General features: G+C 43.1%; 1 protein-coding gene across 3 annotated transcripts in view; it reads right to left on the bottom strand.

Moving 5' to 3' along the window:
• Window positions 1-4,574: 4,574 nt before the first annotated feature.
• LOC132780766 (protein argonaute-1) overlaps window positions 4,575-21,365 on the bottom strand; it is a 101,798-nt gene continuing 85,007 nt past the window's right edge. For all 3 annotated transcript variants that reach the window (XM_060784532.2, XM_060784531.2, XM_067473715.1), the window contains 6 exons: window positions 19,495-19,585; window positions 15,173-15,367; window positions 12,810-12,944; window positions 10,993-11,094; window positions 8,329-8,528; window positions 4,575-5,012 (listed from right to left, as the gene is read on the bottom strand). In XM_060784532.2, coding sequence (XP_060640515.1) covers window positions 4,904-5,012; window positions 8,329-8,528; window positions 10,993-11,094; window positions 12,810-12,944; window positions 15,173-15,367; window positions 19,495-19,585 — 832 coding nt within the window. In that variant the 3' untranslated portion in view covers window positions 4,575-4,903. The remainder of the gene's footprint in view (window positions 5,013-8,328; window positions 8,529-10,992; window positions 11,095-12,809; window positions 12,945-15,172; window positions 15,368-19,494; window positions 19,586-21,365) is intronic.

Below are 21,365 nucleotides of genomic sequence, written 5' to 3' on the forward strand. Positions count from 1 at the left end.
GGGGGCCGGGAGGGCTGGGGAGAAAAAAGGCAAAGATCCAAAGAACTGCGTAACACACAACATAGCCAACAGTACCTTGGACCTGTGTTTCACAAAGCAGGCAAATGCAGCATGCTTCCCTCACCTTCAAGTGCTGTAGAGGAAGCCTTAAAAGTATTTTGGAATTTGAAATGGGACTTAGAAGCTCCAAGCCAGAAATCCTACCAGCTGTGTGCAAGATATTGGTGCCTGTTTTGGATCTTGGCTAAAAAAGAAACATAATGCCCAGGCCGTGTCGAAGACTATTCTGCTCCATTCGGAGTGGCCGTTTTTCTTTGCATAGCATTGTGATGGGTTAACATTCTGTATCAAAGTGGCATTTGGGAGGACGTGTCAACATGAGAGGGAAGGATTTATAGAAAAGAAGGTCTTTGACTTGATCTTGGTAGTTACAAGAGCTGCTCAGCATTTCCTTTTGGAATAGTTAGTTTCGGAAGATGTGCTTACAAAAAAGGAGTCATGACTAGTCATGGGCCTGAAATTTGTCTCATCTGTTTGAGTCATATTTCCGTTTTGTTCCGTCCATTGGGATGGCACGAAACGGGAAGGCCCCTCCTAGAACGAAAATGGACTTGAAATGAAAGGAAGGCAGGAGCGGGTATCGGCTCCAAGCCTGCTTTTCAGATCGACTGCCGTGCGCATAGGCCCAAAGCGCCGGGGACTGGCAGGGCTTGCAGCAGAGTGCCGAGTAAGGAGTGCTTCTTACTCAGAACTCAGCTGCAAGCAGCCCACAGGTGCAGGCTTGGGCCTATGCGCCTGGGCCTGGCAGAGCCTCAGCCGAGTGGCAAGTAAGGACCACTCTTTGGGCGTGTAGACCCAAAGAATGCACCCGTAGACCCGGGGGCTTTCGGGTGAAGTCCCCCTTCCCAATAATGGGCCGAATGAAAATGGATCTTTCAGCCCCAAAAACAAAAAACGAAAATCTGACCTCCCAATTTCGGGAGGCTCAGATGAAATGGATCGAAGTCCCCACCAAAAACTGGAAAAATGCATGTGGTCTGAGTACACAAGGCATTTTCTTCTCTTGCAATGTCTGCTTTTGTACTCAAACAGCAAAAACTTTCCTGTTACGAGACGAAAAAATCCTTCTTTTTCCGCTCGGAGATGCTTACTGCTCAAGAGAGAGCTTGAAAATCAATGTTACAGAAGAAAAGATATCTTTTGTCAACACAAAATCAAATGCAATTTCTGTATTGTTGCAAAGTGCATTTTCATATTCCGATATAAAAATGAAGCTGCTGGGTTTGTGGAGCAGAGTATAAAGCAGGCATGGGCAAACTTCAGCCCTCCAGGTGTTTTGGACTTCAACTCCCACAATTCCTAACAACCTCAGGCCCCTTCCTTTTCCCTCTCAGCTGCTCAAGCTCAGATCTGTTTCTGACCTTGCTTCCCTAGCAAACTGCCTTTCAGAAATGTGGCCTTCAGACACAGACCGCTCATTTTCAGTGCTTAAAATTCCTTGCTGGCTCTCCTGCAGACTTGCAGACCCAGAATCCGCAGTGTCAACAGAATGACTAACAAGCCCAGAATCCCCAGAGAGCTTAAGCGACTGAAGCTTAAGCATTTTCAGAGCTTAAAATCTCTTGCTGGCTCTCCTGCTTAAGCAGCTGAGAGGGAAAAGGAAAGGGACTGGGGCTGTTAGGAATTGTGGGAGTTGAAGTCCAAAACACCTAGAGCAGTGTTTCTCAACCTTCCTCCTGCCGCGACCCCTTAATACAGTTCCCCATGTTGTGGTGACCCCCCACCCATAAAATTGTTTCCGTTGCTACTTCATAACTGGAATTTTGCTACTGTTCTGAATCGTCATGTAAGTATCTGATATGCAGGATGGATTTTCATTCACTGGACCAAATTTGGTCCAAATACCCAATACGCCCACATTAGAATACTGATGGGGTTGTGGGGGGGATTGAATCTGTCATTTGGGAATTGTAGTTGCTGGAATGTATAGTTAGCCTACAATCAAAGAGCATTCTGAACTCCACCAATGATAGAATTGACCCAACTCTCCACACAGAACTCCCATGACCAGCAGAAAACCCTGGAAGGGTTGGGTGGGCATTGGCCTTGAGTTTTGGAGTTGTAGTTCACCTAGATCCAGAGAGCATTGTGGACTCAAACAATGATGGATCTGGACAAAACTGGGCACGAATACTCAATATGCCAAAATGTGAACACTGGTGGAGTTTGGGGAAAATCGACCTTGACATTTGGGAGTTGTAGTTGCTGGTATTTATAGTTCACCTACAATCAAAGAGCATTCTGAACCCCAACAATGATAGAATTGGGCCAAACTTCCCATGACCAACAGAAAATACTGTGTTTTCTGATGGTCTTTGGTGACCCCTCTGACACCCCCTCGCGACCAACCCAGGGGTCCCAACCCCCAGGTTGAGAAACACTGACCTAGAGAGCTCAAGTTTGCCCATGCCTGGTATAAAGGGACAATTCCAAGATCACACATAACACTATATCTGTATGTAGTGCAAAAAGAATCATAGAATATGAAGATGCCAATCTGTGGGTTGGTAAACTAATACCCTAAGACAGAGGTCCTCAAAGTTTTTAAACAGAGGGCCAGGTCACAGTCCCTCAAACTGTTGGAAGGCTGGATTATAATTTGAAAAAAAACATGAATTAATTCCTATGCACACTGCACATATCTTATTTGCAGTGCAAAAAACACTTCAAAACAATACAATAATGAAAAACAATTTAAACAAATATAAGCTTACAAGTATTTCAATGGGAAATGTGGACCTGCTTTTGGCTGATGAGATAGGATTGTTGTTGTTGTGTGCTTTCAAGTCATTTCAGACTTAGGTTGACCCTGAGCAAGGGCCAGGTAAATGACCTTGGAGGGCTGGATCCGGCCCCCGGACCGTAGTTTGAGAGCCCCTGCTCTAAGACATATAATAAGAATTCAGTGGACTGCTCTGTGATTTCTGGACAAGCCATCTAATAGGGCTGGGCGGTTTCGTTCGTTAATTTCGTAATTCGTTATTAATTCGTTATTTTTTTTATAACGAAGTGATATTGAACCATTGAGGAGGAACTAAAAATCGAAACGAATTTTTATTTGTTTCGTAATTGTTTCGAAATTGTTTCGTTATTATTTCCGTATGTCTGGTGCAAGTTTTATAGTTGTTGTTTGTTTTATCAGTGATAAAAAAAATAAATTATCACACCAACAGTCAACAACAGAGGGAAGCTTCAGAAGTTCCCCCTGTCCTACTTGGAGGTTTTTTTTAGCGTATTGCGCAATCGCGTCCGCCATTAACGAATCGATTCGTTATTGTTTCGAAATTGTTTCGTAATTTCCGAAATTTCGTAAATATCGAACTTTTTTAAAGAAAAATTTCGGAATTCTTTTAAAAAACGAAACGCAAAAAACCCCTAAAAACGAATCGAGTTTAGAAACAATTTTTTCCGTGGTTGCCCAGCCCTACCATCTAATCATCATAGCAAAAACATTTATTTCATTCCAACGTTTGTCTATGCGTCACCCCAAAAAGCACCAAAAATGGACCTCATGTGCTTTACAAACAGGCCAAAGGCAAGCTTGGGACAGCAGGGAGACACAATGAAGGAAATACGACGAGTCTGATTTGAGAGGTTTTGGCAACAAACCTGGTCATTGTACAAAAATAACACTTGATAATAAAAAAAATCATCAGTAGATATTAAAAAAATGAGGACATCTATTGATCATGTTGTTCTCTTATTTGTGCTTACATGGCAGGCAAACGTTTGTTCTCTGACATACTCCATTTTGTCAGAAGTGTAAAAAATTAAAAAGGGGAAGCAATAAGAAAAGAAAAACAAACCTTCGGGTGATATCAGCAGCTCTCCAATGTCTTAACGTCTAGCTAAAAGTGCACAGAATTTTAACCCATCATGAGGCTGTGAGCGTATATGAGGTGGGTAAGTGTTGTGAACCTTCCAAAGGCCTTCTGACACCTTCAAGATGGAGATTGAGGCCACCACTGAGACGGCTTGCTTTGTTTTTTCTTCATTCGCAAGGTGAACAGATATCAAGGTTTTGCAGCATTGCAGTAAGGCACTCGCCCACAGTTAAGTATGCGGCTGACCGTTGCATCGAAAGGGCAGCAGCTAACCCACTTTCAAAACAGATGGAAGACAAATTATTCTTCTCAGCTTCGTGGTAAGTGCTGGGGGTGCCTTACATTATTATTATTATATATATAAGGGGAGAAAATTATCATTTTTCTTTCATGGGGAGGAGTAAACAGTGTTAAAATTCATCTATATACTACTGGTTTCTTTTCTTTTTTTTTCTCTTCACCAATTAAAGTATTTTGTATCCTAAAATATTAGTTTTTATAAATCTAGTCATCTGTTTTAAGGCTCTACAAGTCCCTTCGCCCCATAATCCCACCCGCCCGCCCCCAAATAATAAGGAAACAAAACCTGACCAGCATTTGATTTGGCATCGGAGGACCCAAGCATTCCACAGTCCAACGTCTACTATTGCGTTTCCACTCTCCCTCCCCCGTCCCGCCCCCCCCCCCGTCCCCCCCGAAAACCTGTTCCGTTTGGAATCGGAAGTTGGATCCCTTCCGCGGCTGTGTTTGGTCAGGGAATCGGAACACCCAAAAAACAAAGACAGTCTCTCTTGCGATACTGAAGAAGGTGTGTCCATCCGGTCGAGCGAGCGGCTCTCTTGCATTTGCCCCGGAAGATGCTGGTTTCCTGCCTCCAACGCTGTTGGCGCCCTGCAGTGATTTCTCATGGGATGCCCCAAAGTGCTCCCAATGCTTCCTTTATTTTCTTTTTTTAAAATATTCTGTATGGCTCCTACAAATCTGAAAGCTTTCTGGAGTGAGGTAAAAAATTTCGGCTTTCAAGCAAAGTACATGGTACGTAAAGTGTCCTGATGAACCTGCACGGCCTTGGCAAGGGCCTGAGGGTCTCGGCCGTTGCTTTGGCCAGATATGTGACTGCCTTCTCCGCTGGAAGGGGAAAGAGAAGGGACGGGGGACAAAACAAAGCATTGAGTTGGTAACGCTTCCTGTGTTGCAACAATATGGGTACAAGTTCCGGTATTTCTATATCACATAGGAAAAATGGAGCGTCATTATCTTCCTGAAGAAGCAATACCTACTGATCTTCTCCTGAAATTGAGGATATAGCACACATATTGTTTGATTGCAAATTGTATCAAAAGGTGAGAGACTTCCACCTTGGTCCATATATAAAAACGGACAATGTATTGGGATTCTCACATCAGAACAACATATTTTATGTGTGGCCAAGACCCAAAAATAACATATAAAACAGCTCTGTACTTAAGCAAAACAATACGTCTGAGAACCACATATGTAGGGCTGATTGGGGTAAATTGTAGGGGTGATAATGAAATATGATGTATAAACTCAGCTTGATCAGTTTATCAGCTTTATCATGTCTTATCATATGTATTTACTGTATTATTATAAGTGTCTTATTTTAACTTTCTACGTGGAGTGTGATCAGGTCTTGTCAGGCCTTGTTGTTCTGTTTCTTATTGTGATATGGCCTAAGGGCTAATCAGTAAAATTACTACTACTGATCTTCTCACATTTGCATGTTTTTGAACTGTTAGGTTGGCAGAATCTGGGGCTAACGGTGGGAGCTCACTCGCTCCCCAGATTGAAACTACCAAGCTTTCTATCACCAAGTTCAGCAGCTCAGCAGTTTAACCCGCCGCGCCATTGGCACGAATACTATGTGCCCAGATGTGAACACTGGTGGAGTTTGGGGAAAATAGACCTTGACATTTGGGAGTTGTAGTTGCTGGGATTTATAGTTCACCTACAATCAAAGAGAATTCTGAATCCCACCAATGATGGAATTGGGCCAAACTTCCCACACAGAACCCCCATGACCAACAGAAAATACTGTTTTCTGATAGTCTTTGGCAACTCCTCTGACACCCCTTGCAACCCCCCCCAGGGGTCCCAACTCCCAGGTTGAGAAACTCTGCTCTATTTGGGTTGTTGTAGATTTTTCCGGGCTATATGGCCATGTTCTAGAGGCATTTTCTCCTGACATTTCGCCTGCATCTATGGCAAGCATCCTCAGAGATAGTGAGGTCTGTTGGAAGTAGGAAAATGGGTTTATATATCTGTGGAATGACCAGGGTGGGACAAAGGACTTTTGTCTGCTGGAGCTAGATGTGAATATTTCAACTGACCACCTTGATTAGCGTTTAATGGTTTGGAAGTGCCTGGGGGAAATCTTTTGTTGAGAGTGATTTGATGTGCCTGATTGTTTACTCTCTGTTGTTTTGCTGTTGTAATTTTTGCTCTATTTGTTATTATTATTATTATTATTATTATTATTATTATTACATTTCTTATTTTATTCTATTATCACTGTTATCATTACATTTCCATTATTTTACTCTATTATTATTATTATTTTATTACATTTCTTATTTTACTCTATTATTATTGGAAGGATACGTAAGCACATTTACATAGAAGAAGGTGAGAATAAATTAATCAGAGTTTGAATAAATTCATCAGAGTTTCAACAAGCCTTTGAAAATGACCAGTTCTAACTCAGCCCTACACATTGTCAAATACGGCCTTATTCGTTCTACCAATTACCCAGATTCTTTCCTCTAATTGGCCCCGGAATGAACAGCTACAGATCCGTACCTAATATTATTGTTGCCTGCCATAGCATTGCATTTAATTCCCGGGCCCCTTAGAATTTTTGGGCTTACACAAATCTTGGCCCGGCCTTTTAAATTTTTTAATTGCCTTGAACAGGTAGGATTATTTTTAATATATGTGTGTTATGGCGTCAATTATTATGCTTATATTTTGTTTTGTTAATCTTATGGTTATGTTGTTTTTTACTTTGGATGTTTTGTGATGTTACCTGGGAACTGCTCTGAATCCCCTCGTGGAGATGGAGCGGTATAAAAATAAAGTTGTTGTTGTTGTTATTGTTATTATTATTATTATTATTATTATTATTATTATTATTATTGTCTTAAATCACACTTTTATGTAAATATTCAAAAACATTTACCCTACAGATGCCTCCATAAATGTAATTTTATTGGTATCGGAAATTCCCGGAAATTCGGCCCGGAAATTCCAACTGGTCCAACGGGCGGCGGCCAGGTTGTTAACTGGTGCTCCTTACAGAGAGAGGTCAACCCTCCTGTTTAAGGAGCTGCATTGGCTGCCATTCATTTTCCGGTCCCAATTCAAGGTGCAGGTGCTTATCTACAAAGGCCTAAATGGTTTGGGACCCGCCTACCTCCATATATGAACCCACACGATCTCTCCGATCATCTGGAGAGGCTCTGCTCACGATCCCACCTGCGTCGCAAGTGCGATTGGTGGGGACGAGGGACAGGGCCTTCTCCGTGGTGGCCCCCCGACTCTGGAACTCTCTCCCTAAGGATATCAGACAAGCCACAACATTGGCAGTCTTTAGGAAGAGCTTGAAGACGTGGTTGTTCCAGTGTGCCTTCCCAGAATAGGAAACTCCTAGCATCATGTCCCAATTGCACTTTACTAGAGATTTAAGATTGTCTGCACACCACACTTATCTCCAAAAACCTATCCATCTCACCTGTCATGTTCAGCATTTTGAAATTTTAATCATTACATTTGGCCCGGCCTTAGTTTTAAGTGTGTCATGGTGTTATTGTCTAAAGTTTATTGCTATTGTTTTAATGTTTATTGCTTGTTTTATGAGTTTATTTATTGTTGTATTTGTTATGCTGTTGTTTTATTGATGTGTTGGGCCTCGGCCTCTTGTAAGCTGCACCGAGTCCTTCGGGAGATGTTAGCGGGGTATAAATAAAGAATTATTATTATTATTATTATTATCTATTTTTATTTTGAACTTTATCAGTAGCTGAGGCATTTCCCACACTCGGCTTATACTCAAGTCAATACATTTCCCCAGTTTTTTGTGGTAAAATTAGGTGCACTGGCTTATATTCGGGTCAGCTTATAACTGAGTATATATGGTAATCTCCAAAATGTTTTACTATATCCTGGTTTTGACCTATAAAGCCCTAAACAGTTCAGGTCTGGCCTATTTGAAGGATCATACTCTCTCTCCCCAAGCTGTGTTTTGAAATCTACTGGTAAGTTTCTTCTTTCTGTGCCATCAACATCCCAGGTACATTCCCCACTAAAAATGCACCACAAAGTGACTGCGACAAATCAGGCAGTGGAGGAAAACTTACCTCTGGGGGTGGAGGAATGTTCACAAGAAAGACAAGCATTATTGCGTGATTATCAACCAGTTGCTCACCTGTCATGCTCTTTGTCTACAAGGTGATATCGTGCCCGAAAGGCCACCAAGCGGGCATAATATGCTGGTGCTGGGATAGAGACAGAGCGGGTGCAGCGGACGTACGTGTGGCAAAGCTGGTAGGTGAGGATTTGGAGCTCGTCTGCTGTAAACCGGTTGTCGTCCCACAGAACGTAGTAATGAGACGGTCTGCTCGTACCCTGGCGAGAAGAGGAAAAAAATTAGTGTGTATATTGCGGTGATGGTTTCATCGAGATGCTGTTCTCCTGGAAGACCTATCAGGGACATATAGAAAGCAGTCCATGAAATAAAATATATCTGAAATATTGTTACACATTTGATAATGTCCTTAAGAATGTCCTTGGCCCTCTGTTTAAAAAGTTTGTGGATCCCTGATTTAGACACATAATTTTCACGATATATGCCACCACAGATAAGTAAAACAAGCAAAACATCTTTACTGTAAGCTGTTTTGAGTCTCTTCTTTGGAGAGAGAAAAAGCGGAGTATAAATAACAACAACAGTAATAAAGCACCCCACTCAGGGGGACTCCACCCCACTCAGACCCATCGTGAGTGCCATTGGATCCCCCACGTACAACTTAGCAAAATTCCTTGCTGCAAAGTTACAAAGCCATATTGGGCTCACTGCACACAACATCAAGGACTCAGCCCACTTCATTGAAAAAATCAGCAATCTCAAGCTAAATACCAATGACAAACTGATCAGCTTTGATGTGGTGTCTCTATTTACCATGGTCCCGGTAGCAAACACCACGGCACTAATCAACCAGAGGTTCCCAGAAGACATCACAGTTCTGTTTCACCATTGCCTCACCACCAGCTACTTTCAATGGGACAATGAATTCTACGAACAGAAAGATGGAGTAGCTATGGGGAGCCCTCTCAGCCTGGTAATAGCTAATTTCTACATGGAACACTTTGAAAAACAAGCCCTTGAAACAGCAACCAAAAAGCCCACGATATGGTTCAGATATGTGGATGACACTTTCACCATTTGGAGCCATGGAGAAGAAGAACTCAACAGGTTCCTGGACCATCTTAACAGCATCCACCCAAACATCCAGTTCACCATGGAAAAAGAAAAGGAAGGAAGACTGCCTTTTCTAGATGTCCTAGTCATCCGCAAACCAGATCAACCATTGGGTCACACCGTTTACAGAAAACCCACACACACAGATAGATATCTACATAAAAACTCCTACCATCACCCAAGTCAAAAAAGAAGCACCATTAAAGCCTTGGCAGACCGTGCAAAAAGAATCTGCAAACCCCACCTCCTTCAAGATGAACTGAACCACCTCAACTGGGCTCTCCAGGCCAATGGATCCTCCACCTCAGACATCAGAAGAGCTGCAAGACCAAGAACAACCCACGAGAGTAAAGACGAAGATCCACCCAGAGAAAAAGTGTTCTTGCCATACATCAAGGAAACCACTGACTACATAGGGAAGCTGATGAGGAAACACAACATACAAACTATCTACAGACCCACCAAGAAAATCCAACAAATGCTACGTTCAGCAAAGGACAAGAGGGATCCTCTCACCTCTGCAGGAGTCTACCGTATACCATGCAGCTGTGGACAAGTCTACATAGGGACCACCAAACGCAGCATTGCCCAGACACGCATCAAGGAACATGAAAGGCACTGCAGACTACTTCAACCTGAGAAGTCAGCCATAGCAGAGCACCTGATGAACCAGCCTGGACACAGCATATTATTTGAGAACACAGAAATGCTGGACCACTCTCACAACCACCATGTCAGACTACACAGAGAAGCCATTGAAATCCACAAGCATGTGGAGAATTTCAACAGAAAGGAGGAAACCATGAAAATGAACAAAATCTGGCTACCAGTATTAAAAAACTCAAATATTACAACAGCAAAACAACAGAGAGTAAACAATCAGGCACATCAAATCACTCTCAACAAAAGATTCCCCCCAGGCACTTCCAAGCCATTAAATGCTAATCAAGGTCGTCAGTTGAAACATTCACACCTAGCTCCAGCAGACAAAAGTCCTTTGTCTCACCCACAGATATATAAACCCATTTTCCTAGTTCCAACAGACCTCAATACCTCTGAGGATGCTTGCCATAGAAGCAGGCGAAACATCAGGAGAGAATGCCTCTAGAACATGGCCATATAGCCCGGAAAAACCTACAACAACCCAGTAATAAAGCAAATTATGGATAATACTACAATATTTGCAGATGTAATGTACTGTGATTATTCCACTCCATTCTGTTGTCACCTAGAAAGTTTGTGCTTGAAAACCATGCTGTTGAGTTAAAAAAAAAAAATCTCTGTATTATAAGTAAGTTTAAAATTTTGTGTTGGGATGCATTCATAGGAGTCTAGGGCCATATGTGGGCCACGGGCCACAGGTTCGACAAGTCTGCCCTAGGCCTTGAAGGGTTAATACCCTTCTGGGGTCTCCCTCATCTTTTGTAGGTCTTCATTCAACCTGTGCAACACACAAGAATTGACCAGCGCAGGATGTCCTATCACTTTTGAGCAGGTCCGGAAGATGGCTAGTAGAGGGACTGGCAAAACCAAAATATGTTCTGTTCCTCTCTAAAACACACACACACACACACATTCCTTTTCCATGAAAGGCTATTCAAAACATGGTACCTGAATGCCAGCGTGACTGCACAGGTAGAAATCAAACTCAAAGGGATGAGTGATGTTTGTGTCCACAGTTGTTCCTGCAGGGATGTTCCCACTTTTGCCAATCTGCAGTTTGTTATAAAAAAAAAAAGAAGAAGAGAAAGGGTTGCAGGGAAAGCAGTTTCTTAGACTGATGGATAAGGTGCAGCTTCTGTCTGTTTCCCCCCGGTAAAGCTATATTTAGGGGATCTGAAAACAAGCCGCTTACCAAATAACATTTACAAATTCAGTATTGAAGTTTTATGAGCACAACCAACTGCCCATCTGTTTGTGGGTCAAACTGTCCTTTGCTGCACAAACAGACAGCATTGGAGGATAGGTAAAGATTCAGGTGGGATCACAAAGTTTAGACTTGCCTATGTGACACCATCAATTTAATGATCACATATTCACAAGGTATTCGGGAATTAACCGATCTATTTTAAGATATCTGCAGATGACACCCAACTCCACTACTCTTTTCCATCTGACTCCAAGGAAGCCCCGAGGATACTGGACCAGTGCCTGGCAGCTATCACAGTCTGGATGAGGACGAACAAGCTGAGGATCAATCCTGACAACACAGAGGTCCTCCAGGTCAGTCGCCTGTCTGATCGGGCTATTGGGTGGCAACCTGTGCTGGACGGAGTTGCACTCCCCCTGAAGTCACAGGTCCGCAGCTTGGGGGTCCTCCTGGATTCAGCACTGACACTTGATGCGCAGGTGTCGGCGGTGGCAGGGAGGGCCTTTGCACAGTTAAAACTTGTGCGCCAGCTGCAACCATACCTCATGAAGTCTGACTTGACCATGGTGGTCCACGCCTTAGTTACCTCTAGACTGGACTACTGCAATGCACTCTACATGGGGCTACCCTTGAAGACGGCCTGGAAATTACAACTTGTCCAACGTTTGGCAGCCAGATTAATAACTGGGGCTAATTATAGGGAGCAGTCAACTCCCATGTTTAAGGAGCTCCACTGGCTGCCGTTTATTTTCCGGTCCCAATTCAAGGTACAGGTTATTTATTTATTTATTTGTTTATTTACTTTGCTTGTATACCGCAGTTTCTCAGCCCATAGGCAACTCAACGTGGTTCACAAGAAGAGCAAAAGTCAATGAAACAACAATATTTAAAACCATTAACAGCACAATATACAAAATAATGACACATCAATACAACACATTAGCATCTCCTAACTAAAATCGTGATCCAATTCGTCATCCATAAATTCCGTTTCCTATATTCATCGTTCATTGCACTATTTATCCGAACGCCTGTTCGAACAGCCAGGTTTTTAGTTTTCTTCGAAACACCATTAACGAAGGGGCTGATCTAATGTCCCTGGGAAGGGTGTTCCACACTCGAGGGGCCACCACAGATAAGGCCCTGTCCCTCGTCCCTGCCAGCCGTGCTTGTGATGCAGGCGGGATCGAGAGCAGGGCCTCCCCAGAAGATCTTAGAGTCCTGGTGGGTTCATAGGCAGAGATATGTTCGGATCGGTAGCTTGGGCCAGAACCGTTTAGGGCTTTATAGGCCAACGCCAGCACTTTGAATTGAGCCCGGTAGCAAATCGGCAGCCAGTGGAGCTGGTGCAGCAAGGGAGTTGTATGCTCCCTGCACTCCGCTCCTGTTAGTATCATGGCTGCCGAGCGTTGGACTAGTTGGAGCTTCCGAGCCGTCTTCAAAGGCCCTAAACAATTTGGTAATCAGGACAAGAACATTTAGTAATCAGGACAAGAACATTGAGCTGCCTATATGCAAGAGAGATACCAAAATACAAGACCCCATCTTTGAGCCTCACCCTTTCATTCTTGTCAGCACAGAAAAGGCGGGTGTGATGACGCTTCTGTACAACAATGTAGGTGATGCCTGGCTGGTAGTCCTTCTCCAGTTTGATGCAGGCATCGCGGATGGCCAAAAGCTCATAGTGAAGGATCTAGAAGGAAAAAGCAGCCAAAATGCTTTCAGGAGGAGGATATGAGGAAGCAATGTCAAATCTGTACTGAGAAAGAGAACAGGGACAGTGCAACTCTAAGTCCAGCTCGATCCAGAACATTCTCATTTGCTCTACGTGAGTATGCTTTCCTCCTTCTCCCTCCCAATGCCAGATCTGTATTGCTCCAACTGTTCACCTGAGGCCCTGGACTATCTCAGTATCATTCTATTCTGGTAGCCTTTGTGAAATGGAATTACAAATAAAATGTCCAATAAATAAATGAAATTAATAAGGATAACTTTTAGTGCAGCCTTTAAATGGCTTTATAGAAGGTTCATTTAGAGGAGGGGTTTTTTTGGTGGGGGTCGGTGATAACTAAAGATGAATAATAATTATAGTAATAATAATAATAATAAAAACTTTATTTGTACCCCGCTACCGTCTCCCCAAGGGACTCGGTGCGGCTTACATGAGGCCAAGCCCACAGTTCATCAATAAACAAAGCAATACAATTAATATAAATCACCTAACAAAAATAAACAATAAAACAACAAAAACACACAAGCATTTAAAACCAATGGCTGGGCCAAATGTAATACATTAAAATTAAAAATAATGCTGGACATGAACAAGGTAGGATATAACAGGGATAGAATTTTCAAGGAGAGATAAAGGAACACAGTCAGTCCTAAATCAATGGTAAAGTGCATTTTGAGGGCATATTGCTGAGAGTTTTCCTAGTATTGGTTTAGGAAGACCCATGACTATATTCCCCTCTGAATCTTAAAGCTTTTTGGGTGACCATGGACTATTCACATACACTCTTCTCAAGTTCACCATTAGAAATGTTGTAAGGCAGTGTTTATCAACCTGGGGGTCGAGACCCCTGGGGGGGGGATTTGTGAGGGGGTGTCAGAGGGTTCACCAAAGACCATCAGAAAACACATATTTCTGATAGTCTTAGGAACCCCTTTGGGCTTGAAGTCTGAAGATCTCTCTGCATGTTGTTCTCTTCCTTTTTGGAAACAGATGGCAACCCCCCCCTTCACTAAAAGCCCTCCTCTTGCTGTGATTGACTGGCCTCTCAGCTGGCCTCTCAGCCAAGGGGCGGGAGGGCTGTTTCTGAAACTCCAAGTGGGGAGGGGAGAGCAGGCGTGCTTGACGAATGGTAGCCTGGTTCGTATGTGTGAGCGAGGAAGACCATGCGATGCTGGAGGGAAGCTCATACCAGCGAGTCCCTCCAAGGCAGTGGGAAAAACACCAGCTTAACGTGGGACTGAGAGTGGCCCAGCAGCATCAGAAGGAGGAGGAAGAGGAGCAGAAGCAGCTTAAGTAATTTGGAATGGTATTTATTAGAAAAAAGTCAGTCTTTCCTTTTGTTTTTTATTAATACTCCCATTAGGAAATGCATAAGGATGTGGGTGAACTACAACTCCCAAAATCGTGGGTCAATCCTCCCCAAATCGCACCAATATTCACAGTTGGTCTGTGTGCCAATTTTGGTCCAGATCCATCATGGTTTGAGTCTACAGTGCTCTCTGGAAGAAGGAGAACTACAACTCCAAAACTCAAGATCAATGCCTACCAAACCCTTTCAGTATTTTCTATTGGTAATGGGAGTTCTGTGTGCCAAGTTTGGTTCAATTCCATCATTGCTGGAGTTCAGAATGAACCTTGATTTTAGGTTAACTATAAATCCTAGCAACTACAACTCCCAAATTACAAAATCAATTCCTTCCCCAACCACACCAATATTCAAATTTGGGAATTATCTGGTATTTGTGCCAAATTTGGTGTAATGAATTAAAATACATCCTGTATATTAGATATTTACATTATGATTCGTAACAGCAGCAAAATTACAGTGATGAAATAGCAACAAAAATAATTTTATGGTTGGGGATCATCATAACATGAACATAACTGTATTAAGGGGTCATGGCATTAGGAAGGTTGAGAACTATGATTGTAAGGGAACATTCAGATCCCATTTATCTCTGAAAACTCGTAGTTGACAGAAGACTATGGATGGCTGGCATCACAAGACCCTGCTCCAAGGCTTCCCCAAAACAAGGAAATGGGATTGGAATATTATTTTAATCTTTTGTTTGATTTGACCTAAGGTGGAATAAAGGTGGGTATAAATATAGCTAACAGTAACAAGAGATTCCCTTTTTGGGTTGTCCATAACATCTTGCAAGTTGCTCTTAGGAAACTGGGGTCCTCACCTGAGGAAGCTGTCCTTCTGGAACTCCGTCGCGGTAGAATATGATGCGGGTGGGCTTGAAGCGGGTGGACTTGTAGAACTGGATGAGGAGTTCCCTGACCATGTATGAAAGGTCCTCGATGATTTCTTGCCGGGGACGTTGGACCCGCACCGTCGCGCAGTAACGACTTGGGTGGGCATCCATGCTTCCCACCACCTGCAACCAAGAAAGAGCATAATAATAATAATAATAATAATAATAATAATAATTGTCATGCCAGGAGCGACCTGAGAAACTGCAAGTCGCTTCTGGTGTGAGAGAATTGGCCGTCTGCAAGGACATTGCCCAGGGGATGCCCAGATGATTTGATGTTTTATCATCCTTGTGGGAGGCTTCTCTCATGTCCCCGCATGGAGAGCTGGAGCTGATAGAGGGAGCTCATCCACCTCTCCCCGGATTCGAACCTGTGACCTGTTGGTCTTCAGTTCTGCCAGCACAGGGGTTAACCCACTGCGCCACCGGGGGCTCTAATAATAATAATAATAATAGTAATAATAATAAGCTTTATTTATACCCCGACACCATCTCCCCAATGGGGACTCGGAGTGGCTTACATGAGGCCAAGCCCAAACAGAAAATTACAATAAAATAAAACTGAAAACGCAAACAATAAACAACAAACAACATAATTACATAAAACGTATGAAAACATAGCAATACAAAATTACAATAGGCACAATCACAATGACAATGGGCGGGCTGCATGTAATGATTAAAAGAGAGACTGATTAAAACTAATTAAAAGCTTTCCCACAAAGTGGGGATGGCATATACTCCAATGACAAAATGTTGAGGCTAAGCAATAGTGTGAGAATGTAAACCTATTCATCAAAAGCACAGCAAAAGAGCCAGGTTTTAAGGTCCCTTTTAAAGGTTTCTAAGGTAGGGGCTTTCCTAATTTCTCCAGGTAGTGAGTTCCAGAGTCGGGGGGCCACAGAGGAAAAAGCTCTCTCCCTTGTACTTACTAGGCGAGCTTGTGAAACTGGCAGGGGCGAAAGAAGGGCCTCCCCAGAAGAACGGAGGGCCCGAGTTGGTTCATGGAGGGAGATATGGTCATGAAGGTAGGCGGGTCCCAAAAGCGTGGATTCACCATTCTTCTCAAGGGGAATGGATATTACTTTGATTCTCTTTTCCTTTACTTCAGCCCCCCCCCCCCCCCCCCCCGGTCACTTTCGTCATGCTTGGGAGACCAATGGCGACAAAAATTGAAAGCTGACAACTGGTGAGGAGTAAAACTAGCTGAGAGGAACATTGCTTTTGATTTTAGAGACAGTCCCTGGCCCCAAGGGGCACTGCTGCTCCTGCTGGTGTTCAGGTCATGACCATTACAATTGGAGAAGACACAAAAGGATCGGAAACTGGGGCAAGCTCCACAAGAACAGCTGCTGTGCAGATCCTTCCTGGATACTCTTTATATTCCCCAAGACAAAAGAGATGACAGCTGTGGGCCAAGGATCAGTGGTGTGGTGAGACGAGACAAGGCACAGTGGATAGAGAGAAAAAGAGCAATCAAATGCAGGGAAAGCAACAGCAAACAAAAACCTAGCAATGGGAAATGCATAACGGTCACAGTGTGGGAACACTTATTTGGACGACAACTTCAAGAATCCCAGAACATGCCTGGGGGTGGAATCATCCCCCAAACTAACTTTTTTCTGAGTTATTATACATGTTGATTATCCCTTGTCCAAAAGGTCTAGTTGAGATTTTGGATATTGTGGGAGGAGAGGAATTTTGTAATTCTGTATTTACGGTTCTGGCCCAACTTACCTGTCCAAACGTATCTCCCCTTACGAACCACTGAGGACTTTAACATCATCTAGGGAGGCCCTGCTCTCGGTCCCGCCTTCGTCACAAGCATGTTTGGCGGGGACGAGAGACAGGGCCTTCTCAGTGGTGGCCCCTCGGCTATGGAACGCCCTCCCTAGGGAGATCAGTTCTGCTCCCTCCCTCTTGACATTTCGGAGGCAAGTTAAAACATGGTTATTCGAGCAAGCATTTACAAATACAGAGTAGGTAATATAGGAAATCGAATGACCTGACAATGGAACTGGACAATGCTTGAGAATAATGAGACGCTGATGATGTTGTTTTTACTGCTTTTGTGATGTCTTATACTGTTTAATGATAATCTATATTATGTTTTATGTATACTGATTTTTTGGAAACCGCCTTGAGTCGCCGATTGGCTGAGAAAGGTGGTATACAAATACAGTAAATAAATAAATAAATAAAATCCGGATATGCATACACAACATTTCTTTATGCTTCTTATACACATTGCCTGGGTTCAATATCACGTGCATTCAGGTCCGTAGCCAGGATTTTGATTTGGGGGGGGGGGGGGGGGGGGGAGGTGAGTTTGATTTGGGGGGGGGGGGGCTGAGGATCTACCCTAGCAAACCTTTTGTATCATTATCCCAATATCCCATTGCATATGGGATATATTGAGCATGGTGATCAGATCATGGATAAACATAACAGTTTAAATAATGTACCAGTAAGGCCTTCTCATGGACCACCATGAGAATTTGGGGGGGGGGGGGGGCGGGCTGAAGCCCCTGAAGCCCCCCCCCCCTCCTTAGGCTACATGCCTGCGTGCATTAAACAAAGTTTGTTGGGGAAGTGGCTTGATTAAACAAAGACTCTCCTCATAAATGAACAGCAGAGTAACTTAGCAGCATCATGACCCAGCACCAGTAGCCCAAAGTGATAAAAAGAACAAAAACACAGAGACCAATGTTATCTCTTCCATAGGAGGCTTTTCTCTATAGCAAAAATAATATGGATGCACTATTTACAAGAACAAGGTTTCAATGACACAAAGAAAGTTCAACCTTCACATTGGAGCTTCGCACATGAGGACTTCTCATACTCTGATGCCTTCTCACAGACCTCAAACAGAGGCTTCTCTGAAAGACTAAGGCCTACTTCACACTGTGAGGCCTTATTCTGGTTTCAGCTTTCCACTTTCTAGGTATAAGTGATCTACACTGATGATCGTGCCATCACCACCCAAGCAGGGAATTTTGAAATGGTTGAACAGAAGCTCTCCAAAGCTTTAGGTGCTCTTCCTGTTTATTACAGGGAAAACCAGCTGATTCCTAATCCATCTAAAACACAGACATGTGCTTTTCATCTTAAGAACAGACAAGCATCTTGAGCTCTGATGATGACCTGGGAAGGAATCCCACTGGAACACTGCAGCACACCCAAATATCTCGGAGTCACTCTGAACAATGCTCTGACTTACAAGAAGCACTGCTTGGATATCAAGCAAAAAATGGGTGCTAGAAACAATATAGTACGAAAGCTGACTGGCACAACCTGGGGATCACAATCAGACACAATGAAGACATCTGCCCTTGTGCTTTGCTACTCTACTGCTGAATATGCACATCCAGCATGGAATACATCACACCGTATTAAAACAGTGGATGTAGCTCTTAATGAGACATGCCACATTATCACAGGATGTCTATGCTCCACACCACTGAAGAAATTATACTGTTTAGCTGGTACTGAACCACCTGACATCCGTCGGCAAGCAGCAGCCAATAATGAAAGGACCAAGGCAGTGACATCTCCGGCCCACCCCGTTTGGATATCGGCCAGCACGTCAACGACTTAAATCAAGAAATAGTTTTCTAAGATCTACAGAGACACTCGCTGGAACACCTCAGCAAACGAGAGTCCAAAAGTGGCAGGCTCAAACCCAGAACCTCAATCAATGGCTGATACCAAATGAAAGACTCCCCCCTGGGCACACAGAAAACTGGGCAACTTGGAAGGCGCTGAACAGACTGCTCTCTGGCACTACGAGATGCAGAGCCAATCTTAAGAAATGGGGCTACAAAGTGGAGTCCACGACATGCGAGTGCGGAGAAGAGCAAACTACAGATCACCTGGTGCAATGCAACCTGAGCCCTGCTACATGCACAATGGAGGACCTCCTTGTGGCAACACCAGATGCACTCCAAGTGGCCAGCTACTGGTAAAAGGACATTTAATCAACTACCAAGCTTGCAAATTCTGTGTTTTGTCTGTTTGTTTGTTTTGTTAAAAATATAATACAAATGTCTGGTTGCTGATGACACGATAAATAAATAAAATAAATCATAATGCAGTTCAAACTGTATGTAGATGGATGCTCACTACGTCCCGGTCTGCAGGTACAAGTTCATGGGACAGACTGGCAATCTGTTTTTCAAGAGTCAAGACTAAACCTGCCTCCATCTTTCACAAGTCCATCACAACAACAATATTTGAGAAGTGAAACTTACGGCTGTTATAGAGGGCTTCTTTCCATCTCCTGCCGGCGGATGAGTCACATCAGCTCCCAGAAATATAACTGGCTGTTGAAAGACAGCAGAGCTGGGGGAAAACAGAAGAGAAGGTGTAAAACAAGAAAGATACTACCTACAATGTCTGTCTATGAGTTTTGGGGGAGAAATCTTATCTCTTTGTAAAGGCTAACTCCCCAACGTTGCTACAGAATGGGGTCCTGGATCTTGTCTTTTCTTGCTTAAGCTATACAGTTTTCACGTTCCGTCCACCTCCATAAGTCCTAAAATTATCTATTTATACCCTGCTTTTCACCCAGAATACAACCCAAATCATATTCCTCCCAAGAAACTTCAAAATATTTTGTTTTAGATTAATACTGTTAATAACTGCAAGCATAGATATACTGATATAATTTGGAATACAGAACAGCCCCTGTATCCATGGGGGACAACATTTCTGAACTTACTGAATGTCAGGAATATTAAAATTAACTAGATATTTTAAATTACAAAAATATGAGTCAAGCACTGAAAGGATTAAATGGATGCAATGACTCATCATAAGCAGGTGTGCCTGTAGCTTAGTAGCTCTCAGTCTGTGAGAGGTTTCTGTGTGAGAAAGGCGTCAGTCTGAGAGAGCCCTCAGTGTGAGAAGGCCTCAGTGCAACACTCGAAAATATCAAGCTTATGGATATAACTCTGAAAATGCTTCTACAGTCTGTTTTTTTATTGTACCTTAGTGATTGCTTAGTCTGCTCATTTTGGAATGACTTTTGGATTACTGTCTACGCATTTTTGAAACTGCATTGTCTATTATATACTCTTTTCTTAATTAGCTTATTACTTACTAGCTATCCCCTGCCACGTGTTGCTGTGGCCCAGTCTGTGTATATGTGCTTTGTGTGTATATATTTGTGTATACGTGTGCATATATGTGTATTTGCATATAGATAGATGGATGGATGGATGGACAGATAGATAGATAGATATGGTTTTGCGCATGGTTGTAATGTTTTGTTTTTTTGCTTTTTAAGTCCCTTCTGCTGTGTTTTTCAGTGTTTTTATGAGTGATGGTCACTCGTTGGCCTGATAGGCGTATTGTGTCCGAATTCGGTGTCAATTCGTCCAGTGGTTTTTGAATTATGCTAACCCCACAAATGAACATTACATTTTTATTTATATAGACTAGCCATCCCCTGCCACGCGTTGCTGTGGCCCACATGGGGGTTCTGTGTGGGAGGTTTGGCCCAGTTCTGTCGTTGGTGGGGTTCAGAATGCTCTGTGATTGTAGGTGAACTATAAATCCCAGCAACTACAACTCCCAAATGTCAAGATTCTATTTCACCCAAACTCCACCAGTGTTCACATTTGGGCATATTGAGTATTCGTGTAGAGTTTGGTCCAGATTCATCATTGTTTTTGAGTCCACAGTGATCTCTGGATGTAGGTGAACTACAAATCCAAAACTCAAGGTCAATGCCCACCAACCCCTTCCAGTATTTTCTGTTGGTCATGGGAGAACCGTGTGCGAAGTTTGGTTCAATTCTATCGTGGGGGGGGGGGGGGGTGTTTCAGAATGCTCTTTGATTGTAGCTGAACTATAAATCCCAGCAAATACAACTCCCAAGTGACAAAATCAATTTTTTTGAGTGAAGGACATACATTGGGTTTTTAGGTGTCTTGTGTCCAAATTCGGTGTCAATTCGTCCAGTGGTTTTTGAGTTCTGTTAATCCCACAAACGAACATTACATTTTTATTTATATAGATTGGTGAACTGTGTGGTATTAAAGTGAAAAGTTGTCATGCAGGCAGCTGAGATGCAACAGGTGTTGGGTAAGGTATGACTTAACTCCACATCCCTCCATCT

The sequence above is a fragment of the Anolis sagrei genome, chromosome X (assembly GCF_037176765.1).
Source record: "Anolis sagrei isolate rAnoSag1 chromosome X, rAnoSag1.mat, whole genome shotgun sequence".
Taxonomy (NCBI): domain Eukaryota; kingdom Metazoa; phylum Chordata; class Lepidosauria; order Squamata; family Dactyloidae; genus Anolis; species Anolis sagrei.